Raw genomic sequence first — 14,930 nt, 5'->3', positions numbered from 1 at the left:
CTTCTTTTAGCTGTGCTGTCTGATGGACATCCAGCCCTATTTGGGTCTTCCTGGGACCCACTGCCTTACTGTACACCCAATTCACCATGTTCCCACTAGGCTCACTCTGGTGGTTTATGCGTTCTGAAAATTCTTAGAAAATTTTCTTCTTCCTCTTCCTCTTCCTCTTCTTCTTCTTCTTCTTCTTCTTCCTCTCCTCCTCCTCCTCCTCCTCCTTCTTCTTTCTTTCTTCTTTTTTTTTTTTGAGATGGAGTCTCGCTGTGTCACCCAGGCTGGAGTGCAGTGGCTCAATCTTGGCTCATTGCAACCTCCACCTGGGTTCAAGCAATTCTCTTGCCTCAGCCTCTCGAGTAACTGGAATTACAGGAACACGTCACCACGCCCAGCTAATTTTTGTATTTTTAGTAAAGACAGGGTTTCACCATGTTGGTCAGGGTGGTCTCTAACTCCTGACCTCGTGATCCACCTTCCTTGGCCTCCCAAAGTGCTGGGATTACAGGTGTGAGCCACAGCGCCCAGCATTCATTAAAATTAATGATCTTAGAGGACTATTGACAGGCATAAATATATACTTTTAAAGTATTGAGGTCATTAAAATGATGTAACCTCTGAGACTGCTTCCTAAGATAACAGCCCTCACTGGGTTTGTATTTTCCTCAAGATCAGAATGATCAGTTAGGGGATAGGTACAGAGCTTCAAATCACAGAGAGAAAACTAAGTGTAGGCCGGGCGCGGTGGCTTACGCCTATAATCCCAGCACTTTGGGAGACCAAGGTGGGTGGATCATGAGGTCAAGAGATCGAGACCATCCTGGTCAACATGGTGAAACCCCGTCTCTACTAAAAATACAAAAAAATTAGCTGGGCATGGTGGCACGTGCCTGTAATCCCAGCTACTCAGGAGAGTAATCCCTGAGGCTGAGGCAGGAGAATTGCCTGAACCCAGGAGGTGGAGGTTGCAGTGAGCTGAGATTGCGCCATTGCACTCCAGCCTGGGTAACGAGAGCGAAACTCTGTCTCAAAAAAAAAAAAAAAAAAAAAGTAAGTTTAAACAGATTTTATATGTAAATCTAGTAACAGTCCACAAGGGGGCATTTGGTGTTTAAGCATGTAGAAGGCTATGTTCTTTCATTGTTGCAGTTGTCTAAATTGAAAAGTACCTTATATCTAGGAGCTGTGCTTAATGAAATTATATTCTCCTGTATTCTTTTGTAAGTGTTCAGTGGAGTGACTTTTTTTTAACTTTAGTTTTGTGCGTTCTTTAACAATTATCATTGGTTTAAAACATAATAATTAGCTAATAGAGTTTTCTTTCTGCTTTGGATAGAGATGAGGGACTTTTTTTTTCTTCTTCTTTTTGAGATGAAGTTTTGTTCTTGTTGCCCAGACTGGAGTGCAGTGGCACCATCTTGGCTCACTGCAACCTCCACCTCCCAAGTTCAAACGATTCTCCTGCCTCAGCCATGCCTTAGCCATGTCTGGCTAATTTTTGTAGTTTTAGTAGAGACGGAGTTTCAGTTGGCCAGGCTAGTCTCAAACTCCTGACCTCAGGTGATCCACCCGCCTCAGCCTCCCAAATTGCTAGGATTACAGGCATGAGCAACCATGCCTGGCCTGGTGAGGGACTTAAAAAAAAACTTAAGTATGCTTTATTTCAGGTATATAAGCAGTATCCTGAAATTTCTTACTCTTACCCTGTTGTTTGATCTTCTCTTGGAAAATGACCTTTTAAAAGTAAATTAAAACAAGGACGTAGGTCAAGTATGTTATTGCTTGGAATGTTAAGAAGTAATTAGTATCAAAAACAAAACAGCTCTTTTATGATAATAGAAGACTTAGTCTTGTGTGTGTGATTTTTGTTGTTGTTAATATCTAGTAGAGTTTTCAGTTTAGCTGTGGTGTTGGTCTGTCTTTCCAGGCTGCAGTTTTCTAGCACATTCCCATTGATTTATATAATAAGATAAAAGCAGCTCCTTGGTAGGATCGAGAGCATTAAGTTATGGGTCTTCCTCTGAGCCGAACTGGAAGTGATGGAATGAGCGAATGTGTTCCTCTGATAAAACTGTTTTTAAGATATCTAGTTCATTTTGGAGTCAGTAAAATAAGGAACCTTAAAGTTATTGTAGTACAGTTTTACATTTTTCAGGGATTTCTGGTATGTATATTTATAAATGGATAATTACAAATACATCCTTGTTAATGGTCCAGGTGATTTCATGATTGCTGTAGTTTTTTCAAAATCTACAGTGTGTTTTTGTGTTCTCCCCAGGATGATTTATTGTTGTGCTAGCCTTATCCCCATGATGCTGGTACAATGAAACATACTAACTTCCTGAGTTATAGTATAATTTCAAAGCATAGTATGTTTAAAACACAACTCATAGGAAGCAGGAACAGAGAAGGAGAGTGAAGTGGGTTCCAGGAATTCTGGGCCACAGCAGCTATGACTGTGTTGTGGCAGTGCTGAGGCTGACTGCAGAAGAGAAAATACTTTGTGTCCTTATGTTGAGCCTGGAGAGAATGAACAAGACAGAGCTGGGAGACAAAGTCATGTGATAGAGGCTGGAAGAAGAAACCAAGGTGTTAAAGCTTAAAGATAATAGTGAAGAAGGAAAGAAGGACAAGGCACGAGGTCCACAACTGCTATGAAGCTGCTTCTTAATACATTATCCATATGGTGCCTATAAGGCTTTAGAAATTAGTACATTACAAAAGAATTTTAAATAAAAACATTGACGGAATTTCTAACTCAAATGCCAGGGTTGGTTGTTAACAATCTCAAATGTGATCTATTTTAGAATTCGCAGTTTTTGAATATAAAATTATTTTATTATTTTTAAATCTAGCGGAATAGTAGAAATATTCTCGAAAGAGTAGTAGTATTGTGCTTTAAAAAATGCACCTAATTGGAATGTTTTTTCACATTTTACTCAAAATATTTTTTGGTTGTGAAACTAGTAAGTAAGGTAGTATGTGTGTGAGGCCTCAGGAAATTTTTTTTTTTTTTTTTTGAAACGGAGTTTCGCTCATTACCCAGGCTGGAGTACAATGGCGCAATCTCGGCTCATTGCAACCTCTGCCTCCTGCGTTCAGGCAATTCTCCTGCCTCAGCCTCCTGAGTAGCTGGGATTACAGGCACGTGCCACCGTGCCCAGCTAATTTTTTGTATTTTTAGTAGAGACGGGGTTTCACCATGTTGACCAGGATGATCTCGATCTCTTGACCTCATGATCCACCCGCCTCGGCCTCCCAAAGTGCTGGGATAACAGGCTTGAGCCACCGTGCCCGGCCAGGAAATTTTTTTAATGCCTATCATAGCTTATCAGTTGGTGTGTTCTCTCTTACATGCTCCTGCCTCACAAACCCATATTCTTTTCATGTATAAAATTCCTAAAGTACTCCTACCTGACAAAATCCAAATAACACATGTAAAATTGGAAAACTGTGCTTAGTGCCATTAGAAATTGAATTTATTGGGGGATAATTGGTGTAAGTAAAATCATAATTTTTGTTTAAGTTTAAAATCAATTTTTGGTAAAGTTGATTTCGAAATGTGAAGAAAATGTTAAGAATCGGTACCCAGGGGCCTGCGTTTACATTTGGATATTATATTTATTAGATAAGAAACGATAGCTGATGATTGAAATGAATGGAGAAGAAGAAAAGGAATGGAAGTCTCAGCAGGTGAATGATTTAAACAAATTTTGGAAGGTTCATAGCTGGAAGAAGAGAAATGGACTTGACAGAAGTTGAGGAAGCAACAGTAGTGCCCGCCGAGAAGAGTATCAGTGAAAATAATGCATTCACTCTTCTGACCTGCTTAGTGCTTTACAACTTGGCATGTACAGAAGAAGGTAGGGGTGAGAAAGGAGCTGGAATCTGGGAGATAGTTGAACATGAACACATGGAGCATTTGGTCACTGGGACCCTTCTGCTGTCCCATGCATCCAGTGTACTCTCCTTAAGTTAGGAGTCTATCCTCTGGAGAAATTAAACTGCAATAGCTCTGTACTTTGGAGTTTCAGACACAGATAAGTGTGAGTGAGATAGAGGATCAAATGAAAATATGCAATTGTAATAATGGAACTCTCAGCTCTCTTTTTCCTGCCCTAATCCATAAAAACAGCAGCTAGGATTAAACCTTATGGGGTAGGAGACTGGAGGATTCCTCAGCAAAAAACCTGAAGTGCCCTTAAGAAAAGTTAGAAGAAATAGGAAGAGAAAAGGAGAGAAAAAATAATTAAAAAAAAATAGAAAACTTAGTGTGGTGACCCAACAGTGAACCTCACAGACTTCCCAGGACAGGAAGGTTAGTTGAGGACCCTAGGTGCTGGGCTTCAAAATCCATCACTACTTTTGTATCAGGTTTATACTTCCCAAGGGCTATGCTCTGCCTATGATCAAGTGCAATGGAGCAACTAAGGCAGACCCATTCCTGTGAAACATGGGAATCCATTGTTAGCTGACTTTGACTTAAAGTTTCCTGGTGGCTTTTTTCAAACATTTTTTATTTCAACGCGTTTTGGGGTATGAGGTTGTTTTCTTTTTTCTTCTTTGTCACATGGGTGAATTATACAGTGGTAAATTCTAAGATTTTAATGCACCCATCACCTGAGTAGTATAATTTGTCCCTAATGGGTATTTTTTTTAATCCCTTCCTTCTCTCCCAGCCATATCCTTCTGGGTCTCTAAAGTTCATTATATCACTTTGTATGCTATTGTATACTCTCAGTTTAGCTCCCACTTATAAGTTAGGACATACTGTTTTTGGTTTTTCACTCTTGTGTTACTTTGCATAGAATATTACCTTTCTATTTCATCCAAATTACTGCAAAATACATTATTTCAGTCCTTTTAATGGCTGAGTAGTATTCCATGGTGATATATTTCTTTATCTACTTGTTAGCTGATGGGCACTTAGGTTGATTCCACATCTTTGCAATTGTGAATTGAGCTGCATAAACATAAGTGTGCAAGTGTCTTTTTTGTGTAATTACTTCTTTTTCTTTGGGTAGATACCCAGTAATGTGATTACTGGGTCATTTTAGCTCTTTAAGGAAACTCCATACTGTTTTCCATAGAAGTTGTACTAATTTATATTCCCATCAGCAGTATATAAGCATTCCCTTTTCTCCACATTCATGCCAACATCTATTATTTTTTGACTTTTTAATAGCCATCCTTGCAGGAGTAAGGTAGTATCTTTGTAGTTTTAATTTACATTTCCCTGAGAATTAGTGATGTTGAGCATTTTTCCATGTTTGCTGGCCAATTGTGTATCTTCTTTTGAAAAATATCTATTCATGTCCTTTGCTCACTTTTTGATGGGATTGTTTTTTTCTTGTTGATTTGAGTTCCTTGTAGATTCTCAATTCTAGTCCTTTATCAGATGTGTGATTTGTAAATATTTTTTCCCATTCTGTGGGTTTTGTGTTTACTCTGATTATTATTGTTATAATTTTTTTGCTGTGTAGAAACTTTTTAGTTTAATTAGATCTCATTTATTTATTTTTGTTTGTATTGCATTTGCTTTTTGCATCTTAGTCATGGATTCTTTGCCTAGGCCAATGTCTATGAGAATTTTTCCAACCTTGTCTTCTAGAATTTTTATACTTTCAGGTCTTGCATTTAAGTCTCTGATCCATCTTGAGTTGATTTTTATATAAGATAAGAGATAGGGATCCAGTTTCATTCTTCTACATGTGGATTGCTAGTTTTCCCAGCATTTATTAAATATGGTGTCCATTCCCCAATTTATCTTTTTGTATGCTTTGTTGAAGATCAGTTGGCTGTAAGTATTTGACTTTTTTTCTGGGTTCTCTATTCTGTTCCATTAATCTGTGTGCCTGTTTTTTATACAAGTACCATGTTGTTTTGGTAACTATACTCTTGTAGTATAATTTGAAGTTCAGTAATATGATATCTCCAGAGTTATGCTTTTTGCCTAGGATTGCTTTGGCTCTTTGGGCTCTTTTTTGGTTTCATATGAATTTTAGGATTATTTTTCTAATTCTGCAAAAAATGATGTTGGTATTTTGATGAGAATTGTACTGAATCTATAAACTGCTTTGGGCATTATGGTCCTTTTCACAATGATTCTTCCAATTCATGGGCATGGGATGTGTTTCCATTTTTTTGTGTCATCAGTCATTTCTTTCAGCAGTGTTTTGTAGTTCTCCTTGTAAAGGTCTCTCACTTGCTAGGTTAAGTATATTTCTAGTTGTTTGTTTTGTTTTGTTTTGATTTTGCTGCTGTTGTAAAAGAGATTAAGTTCTTGATTTGATTCTCAGCTTGGTCATTGTTGTTGTGTAGCAGTGCTACTGATTTGTGTATATTGACTTTGTAACCTGAGACTTTACTCAATTTGTTTGTCAAATCTAGGAGTCTTTTGGGAGGAGTCTTTAGAATTTTCTAGGTATATGATCATGTCATCTGAAGATAGCAATAGTTTGGATTCCTCTTTTCCAATTTGGATGCCCTTTATTTCTTTCTCTTGCCTGAATGCTCTGGCTAGGACTTCCAGAATTATACTTAACAGGAGTGGTGCAAGAGGCATCCTTGTCTTGTTCCTGTTCTCAGGAGGAAATGCTTTCAACTTTTCTTCATTCAGTTTGATGTTAGCTGTGGGTTTGTCATGTATGGTTTTTATTTGAGGTAAGTCCCTTCAATGTCTAGTTTGTTTAGCGTTTTTATCACAAAGTGATGCTGGATTTTGTCCAGTGCTTTTCCTGCATTATTGAGATTATCATATGGTTTTTGTTTTTAATTCTGTTTATGTGATGTATCACATTTATTAACTTGCATGTTAAATCGTGCCTGCATCCCTGGAATGAAACCCACTTGATCAAGATAAATTATCTTTTTGATGTGCTGTTAGATTCAGTTAGTATTTGTTGAGGATTTTTGCATCTATGTTCATCAGGGAAATTGGTCTGTAGTTTTCTTTTTCTGTTGTATCCTTTCCAGGTGTTAGTATCAGGGTGATACTGGCTTCATGAAATGATTTAGGGAGGATTCCCTCTTTCTCGGTCTTTTGAAATGGTTTCAGTAGGATTGATACCAGTTCTTCTTTGAATGTCTGATAGAATTCAGCTGTGAATACATCTGGTCCTGACTGCTTTTGTTGTTGCTTTTGGCAACTTTTAAATTATTGATTCATTCTCATTGCTTGTTATTGATCTGTTCAGGGTTTCTATTTCTTCCTGAGTTAACCTAGGAGGGTTATATGTTTCCAAGAACTTACTCATTGCCTCTAGGTTTTCTAATTTGTGCTCATAAAGTTATTCATAGCAGTCTCAAATGACTTTTTTATTTTCGAGTTGGAGTCTTGTTCTGTCACCCTGGCTGGAGTGCAGTGACATAATCTCAGCTCACTGCAATCTCCACCTCCTGGTTGAAGTATTCTTGTGCCTCAGCCTTCCAAGTGGCTGGAATTATAGGTGCCTACCACCACACCTGGCTAATTTTTGTATTTTTAGTAAAGCCAGGGTTTCACCATATTGGCCAGGCTGGTCTTGAACTCCTGACCTCAAATGATCTGCCTGCCTCTGCCTCCTAAAGTGCTGGGATTACAAGTGTGAGCCACCATGCCAAGTTTGAATTATCTTGTGTTATTTCTGTGATAATGTTTCTAGTATCATTTCTAATTGAGCTTATTTGGAGCTTCTTTCTTCTTTTCTTGGTTAATCTAACTAATGTTCTATTTTGGTTATTTTTTTCAAGAAGCCAGATTTTTGTATCATTGATCTTTTGTATCTTTTTGTTTGAATTTCATTTAGTTCTGCTCTGATATTATTTCTTTTTGTAGGTTTGGGTTTAGTTTATTGTTGCTTCCCTAACTCCTTGAAGTATGACATTAGGTTGTCAAGTTGTGCTCTTTTACCCTTTTTGTTATAGACATTTAGTGCTATAAACTTTCCTCTTAGCGGTACTTTTGCTGTATAATAGAGGTTTTGATAGCTTGTGTCATTATTATCATTCAATTCAAAGAATTTCTAAATTTTTTATCTTTATTTCATTGTTAACCCAGATTTCATTCAGAAGCAGATTATTTAAATTGCATGTATTTGTGTAGTTCTGAGGGTTTCTTTTGGAGTCGATTTCTAATTTTATTCCTTTGTTGTCTGAAAAGATACTTGATGTGCTTTCAATTTTAAAAAATATTGAGATTTGTTTTGTGGTCTATCATATGGTCTGTCTTGGAGAATGTTCCATGTGCTGTTAAGAATGTATCTTCTGCAGTTGTTGGAAAGAATTTTCTGTAAATATCTGTTAAGTCCATTTGTTCTGGAGTGTAATTTTAAGTTCATTGTTTCTTTGTTGACTTCCTGTTTCAAAGATCTGTCTAATGCTGTCAGTGGCGTATTGAAGTCTTCTACTATTATTGTGTTGCTGTCTCATTTCTTAGCTCTAGCAATAATTTTTAAAATTTAAACATTTAAAAATGTTTTATAAATCCGGTAGCTCCAGTGTTAGGTGCATATAAATTTGGGATTGTAATATCTTCTTGTTGGATCAATCCATTTATCATTATATAGTGACAATCTTTGTCTTTTTTTAATATGTTATTTTTCTGAAGTCTGTTTTGTGTAGTATGAGAATAGCTACTGCTGCTCACTTTTGGTTTCTATTTGCATGAACTATCTTTGCATTCTTTTATGTTGAGTTTATACGAATCCTTCCATGTTAGGTGAGTCTCTTGAAGACAGCAGATATTTGGTTTGTGATTTTTTAAAATTCATTCTGTATTTTTTAAGCAAGTGTTTAGACCATTTACATTCAATATTAATATTAAGATATGAGGTACTGTTCTCTTCATCATATTAATTGTTACCTACATAGTTTTTTTTTCATTGTGTTATTGTTTTGTGGGTTCTGTGAGTTTTAGGATTTCAAGAAGTTCTATTTTGGTGCATTTTGGGCTTTTGTTTCAAGGTCTAGAACTCCTTTTAACATTTCTTATGGGACTGGTTTGGTCATGACAAATTCCCTCAGCATTTGTCTGAAAATGACTTTATTTCTCCTTCATTTATGAAACTTAGTTTTGCTGGATACAGAATTATTGGCTGATAGTTGTTCTGTTAAAGGAGATTGAAGATAGGACTCTAATCTTTTCTGGCTTGTAAAAACATGAAATTCTTCATGAATTTGTGTGTCATTCTTGCACAGGGGCTATGCTAATCTCTGAATCATTCTAATTTTAATATATGTGCTCCAGAAGTGAGCACTCTTGATGGCTTTGCCATACTTTTCCTAGACTGTATTACATCCTAGGAGGCTTCTGCTTTCAGCCAACCTTCTCTTTCTCTCCTTTACTAGGGCTCAGACTTGCATTACTGTCAGACTGCACTGCTGGCCTCCTTCTGCTTCCTCTCTTTCTTTTACATGGGCATGTCTGGTAACATGATTCTTGCACATGTAATCCCATCTTAGTGTCTGCTTCTCAGAAGACAACATGTAAAACTCAGAGTACAGATAGTGATATGAGAAAACAGGAGGTAAAGTTGGGGTTTGTAACTGGCTCACTCACTGTGTAGCAGAAAGAGGATCTGTTCTGAATGGTAGATGTGACAGCAATAGATCTTGGCCCAGACTGCACTGATGATGACCTTGGAAAATGTCTTGTTGGAGTGGAATAATGTGGAAGAAGCCATGATGCAGGCATTTGCTGCTAAGTTGTGAAACCAGAAAGCCTTAGTGGCAACCTCACAAGAGGCCCTCTATACCAGTGGTGAAAGTGTGGACAGGGTAAAACAACAGCCTAAAGACCTAATTGTGAGAGCTGCAGAGCTCCAGAGGCATCTGAATGCTCAGCTCAGGTAGGTCTGTTATGTGAAGGGCAGGACCCTGATAGGGATGACCAGGGATCCTGAAAACTCTGACAGGACATCTGGATAGATGCCCCTGAGGATCTGGATTCTACACGTCTACCTGGACCCTCTAGGCATGCAGAGGTGGCCCACCCTTTCCTAATAAGGGCTAGAAGAGTACCCACTGTGCTGGAAGATGCTGCAGAGGCCTCTTCCCAATAAAAGAACTGCTTTTGCAATTTGGGAGGCCAAGGTGGGTGGATCATGAGGTCAAGAGATCGAGACCATCCTGGTCAACATGGTGAAACCCCATCTCTACTAAAAACATAAAAAAATTAGCTGGGCATGGTGGCGCATGCCTGTAATCCCAGCTACTCGGGAAGCTGAGGCAGGAGAATTGCCTGAACCCAGGAAGCAGAGGTTGCGATGAGCTGAGATCGCGCCATTGCACTCCAGCCTGGGTAACAAGAGTGAAACTCCCGTCTCAAAAAAAAAAAACAACTGCTTTCCCTCTCAGGAGCTGCACCCACCTCCTCCCCTGGCTGCCAAGCCAATTAAGAATGGTGCTGTTCAGCATCTCTAATTAAAGAAAAGCAAGAACAGAGGAGCAGGAGGCTGAGGACAGTCAGTCCAGCAAGAAGCATAATTCTTTACTCATTTCTCAGACCTGAACCAATTTCTAGAATCAGAAACTATTGACCAAAGAGGCAGCTAGATTCCTAAGAAAGGCCCTGCGATACTAGTCAAAGTTTATGTTATGACAGTATCCACAGTCCTCCCAAAAGGGACCTCTGGCCACTTAGGTGACTGTACACTGAGGAAAGTGAAATAACTAGATCTCTTAAGGATGACTGAACACAGAGTCTGAGTTGACATTGATTCTCAGAGTGGAAATCTATGACGAAAGTTCAAATCACAGTGGGCTCAATGTGCCCACAGACTCCCCTACCCCTGCAGTGATAATTATCTCCATCACCAAGTACATAATTGAAATAGATATACTTGACAGTTGAAAGTAACGTCCTTAGGGTCCTTAAGCTTTGAAGTAGAAGCTACCATGGTAGGGAAAAGACAAAATAACAACTTCTGAAACTGTTCCCTTCACCAGACCAAAATTGTAAATCAAAAATATGTCTTATCCCAGGGAAGACAGTAGGGATTAGTTCCATAATTAAAGACCTAAACAATGCAAATATAGTGGTACCTATCATTGCTCTCTTTAATTTGCCAGCCTAATGGCTACAGAAACTTGATGTCTCTTGGGGAAAAACTGTAGGCTTCTGCAGATGTAAACAATTAGTAGCCTCAGTCACAGCTACTTTGCCTGATGTGATGTCACTGTCAGAGCAGATTAATAAGGTTTCAGGTACAGGAGTATGCAGCTATTGATTTGGAGAATACATTCTTTTCATTTCAGTTAGAAAAGGGGATCAAAATTTGTGACTCTTTGTTTCAGCTAAAATAGGTATAGAGCTTGAAAGTTGTCAATCTTGTCATTACAACAAGAAAACAGTGAACAAATTGAAAATTAATGACTTTTCTTGGGTTCATTAGAAAATTGAATTTGCAGGGCAAACTCCTACCCTGAAATCCAGATAAACAGGCAAAAGTGGACAGTCACAACTGACATCTGCTTACATAAAATGAGAGCTGCTAGAACTGTAAACTGGTAGGTGTACCTCAGTGGTAATTTTGATTACTGGAAGGAAAATAGACAAATTTATTATGAAAGTTGGATACTTCAACATCCCATTGTCAGTGATTAATAAATCAAGCAGGCAGTTGACCTGAACAGTGCTATCAGTCAACTTGATCTAATTGACATTTATTGAATATTCCATCCAACAACACCAAAACACACATTCTCTCAAGCTCCAATGTAACATTCATCAAGACAGACCATATTCTGAGTTCCTTATTAGATTCTCAGATTCATGAGGACAGGTTCTGGGTTTGTAATTCTTAGTATGTTATCCCTAGCACAATACCTGGCACATAAGAGATGTTTGATAGGTAGTTTTTGAATAAATGAATAAATTGTAAAATTAGGCTACAAGACAAAGAATCTAGTCAGGTTGGGAATAGCAGCAAGATATAGTTAGTCACAAAGGAAGTACAGGTATATTAAAAATTTTTAAGTCTCAAAAGTTAGAATTTCAAATGCACACCTGAAAGTAACAGAAAACATCCTCTGTCATAGAGACTACCACTTGATTAATATTCCTAAGACCCTATTTTCATCATGTCATTTGTTTAATAACTTGGAATAGCTTCCAGTTCTTAGACTTCTGAGCCTAACATGTTAAGCTTTATTTATCCAGTCCTTCCATAGCTTTTCTACTTTGTCTTTTATTTATTGCTCAAATATTTTGTTTTAGCTCTGTGACTACCATTAAATAATCATTTCTGATTCAAGTCTATGACCAATATATAGCTTCTTTCACCTCACTTTTTCCATCTAAATTCTCATTTTAGAGACTCTGCAGCCCATGTTGATCAACTTCTTTTAAAAACTTCTGAAGTATTTATTGTCTGGGTTTTTCACATTTTGGCTTTTTATCAGATATTGCCCATAATTTTAACTGCTATTTTGAATTTACTTTTTTGGGATATGAATTTCTAAAGTTTTGAATCCCATCTAATTCTTGTCATATTTAATGCAAAAATAATTTGTGTTCTAGAAAGTTATTTGTAAGCTAACTTATTTTAGAACTTAGAATACATTTCCATTAAAACTATACTAAAAGGGTTGGATTCATTTTACATCTAGAAATGTATTTAACAAATTATGTAACTGATCTACATTACTATGGTAGCCTAAACTTGGAATTCTTGGAGCAAGTGTCCATGTAGCAGAATTTTGAACTACCTCCATCACCCCCTGATTATTCCTTCAAAAGCTCTTCATACTGAGCAGTTTATTTCATAATGTTTAATTTTCTATAAAATGACTTAAATTAGTCTCTTGTATATGTTTGCCTTTTATTGATTTTTCTTCTGGAGCAAGTTTGTATTTGGGGGGACTGCTTAATTCTAGGAAGGGACCTGGAAACCATTCATGATGCTAGTGTGTAATTAATTTTTGAAGAAGAATAATAACCTGCCTGAGAAATACCACCCAATTATGTTTTAACAGGGTTGTTGGTCAAATATATATAGTGGGGACGTGTCACTTCTCAGGGATATATTTGTTTTATCACTAGAATTATTTTGAGAGACTGGAACTTGTCCTGTTTCATCTAATTATTCTCTTAATATATTTTTAAAATTCTAAATAGAGAGAAGTAAGTAGCTGTGTTTCAGGAAGGTATGAGCTCTAAAATATCTTGCAGTTTTGTTTTGTGGAGATTTAAATTAGCTGCTTCCATTTTTCTTTGAATGATTCTTTTAATAAATCTAGTGACCTAGATCATGACCGATATAATTGAGAGAATTTGACTTGACGATTTTTTTCCCTTAATTTGCAAGAATGTGAGAACTGATTGGAGTTACTGAAAATGATCAAGTATCAGTTGAGGATTAAATTTTAAACCAAATGAGTGTATTATTCCTCTGACCTCTATCTAACCCTTTTCTTCTCTACTTTCCTACCAATGTTTTGGGGAACTTGATTATAAACTCAACAAATACTATAGCCTCACAATTCCTTGGACTGCTTAATTCCATTAATCCCCCATCTTCCGCTCCTTTTCAGCAACGCAGATACCGTGGCCAAACCCTGTACGTTAACATCTCCTTTGTAGAGGACACTTTGGTTTGGTTTGATCAGCATTCCCTCTGCCTTCTTCTAGAACAGAACTCCCTTCCTTCTGCACATTGTATTTTCTCCTTCTTTCAATCATATGTTTTATACCAAAAGAGTTTTCACTGCTTTATTTGTCCCCAGAGCTCATTAGTTTAGAGGTGTAGACCTTACATAGGCTGGCCAACCATAGTACCTCTTTTCTACTCTCCCCCATCACTGATCCAGAGCTGCGCACAGAGACGTAGTTCAGGAAACCAAGCCCGTTGGCTCTGGACCTATAGTTAGAAGGCCCTTTTATGCACAGTGTAGAGCCCAGAACATATTCCTAGGTAAAAATTGCTCTTTAAAGATGCTGTGTTAGACTATCCAGTATATATCAATCTTCATCCCTCCAGGCACCTTTTTCCTTTCACTTGGGGCAGGGAATCTTCAGGTTTTCATGATTGAAGGCTTGAGCCACAATTAAAAGCATATTTGAAGCATGGATTGAATTCCTAAGTATAGTTCAAGGCTGGTAGTACTTTTATTTATTTAGGTATTAGAACTAATCTTTGTGGCATATGTGAGGAGTCAAAAATTACCAGGACGGGGGCTAGTGGGAGACTAGATCCAGCAGTATATCAATATATTATGTACCTTTTCACACCCAGAAGGAGATGGAGGTGTTCGTCACTCATCAGGTGCTGGCACAGTTCAAATAGCATTATGTGACAGCTGGTCAGGCTGGCCTTAGAAAATTATTTCCATTCATCTTTCTAAGGATGAGATCACATACCTCCCCAAGGGCTGTGTATTTGGTAATCTGAACAGTATGTGCTGAAGTGTTGGCAGAGAAGGTTTAAATGTCAACATAAGTCATTTCTGGGTGGTGGATTCGAGTTGGGTGGGACCAACCATTTCTGGGCAGCATTAGAGGGATAGACAGTTATTCCTCTTTATGAACTTTCTGAAAAATTTTCTGACATGTGAAAGTCTCTCAGCAGGGGTACCTCTTAATGGTTTTACTGGAATATAAGAGAAAATTAAAAAGTGTGTGATGATTAAACAACCCAGACCTAAACAGATTTAGAGTAAATTGGCACCTGGGTCTATTGGGCTAAAACCAACTGACCAGTTTACCTGAACTCACAAATGCACAGCAGTAAGTTCCAACAGCAAGTTCCCAATGGCATTTTTCTAATGTTCAGTTCTGTGATCACAGGGCAGGCTCTGGAGGCCAGACTAATCATAAAGAATCTAGCTTTTCTACAGAACAGACACATGTTATTTTATAGTGGTAGTATGGGTTTTCGCTATAGATTTAGCTTCATGCCTAGGATTCTGCCTTCAACTCATAAGCTTTGAGCCACTAATTATGCTAGGCTGCCAGTCTTGCA

At 37.7% G+C, this 14,930-nt stretch overlaps 1 protein-coding gene and 1 non-coding gene across 8 annotated transcripts in view; one reads left to right on the top strand and one right to left on the bottom strand.

The window, feature by feature from the left end:
* The window catches only part of CCDC169 (coiled-coil domain containing 169), a 72,106-nt gene that overhangs the window by 20,524 nt on the left and 36,652 nt on the right, over window positions 1-14,930 (top strand). Inside the window, exon 1 of one of the 7 annotated variants that reach the window (XM_035302475.3) lies at window positions 3,641-3,684. The exons of the other annotated variants lie outside the window; for them this stretch is intronic. Within the exon in view, the coding sequence (XP_035158366.3) occupies window positions 3,646-3,684 (39 nt within the window). The 5' untranslated portion in view covers window positions 3,641-3,645. Of the gene's footprint in view, window positions 1-3,640; window positions 3,685-14,930 lie in introns of those variants that run through there. 7 annotated transcript variants of the gene reach the window in all.
* On the bottom strand, window positions 9,124-9,227 carry LOC118154240 (U6 spliceosomal RNA). The gene has a single exon (XR_004744130.1). It is a non-coding gene; the product is annotated as a U6 spliceosomal RNA (small nuclear RNA).

The sequence above is a fragment of the Callithrix jacchus genome, chromosome 5 (genome assembly GCF_049354715.1).
Source record: "Callithrix jacchus isolate 240 chromosome 5, calJac240_pri, whole genome shotgun sequence".
NCBI lineage: Eukaryota > Metazoa > Chordata > Mammalia > Primates > Cebidae > Callithrix > Callithrix jacchus.
Note: the sequence above shows the minus strand (reverse complement) of the source record. Positions and strands in the feature narration are given on the sequence as shown.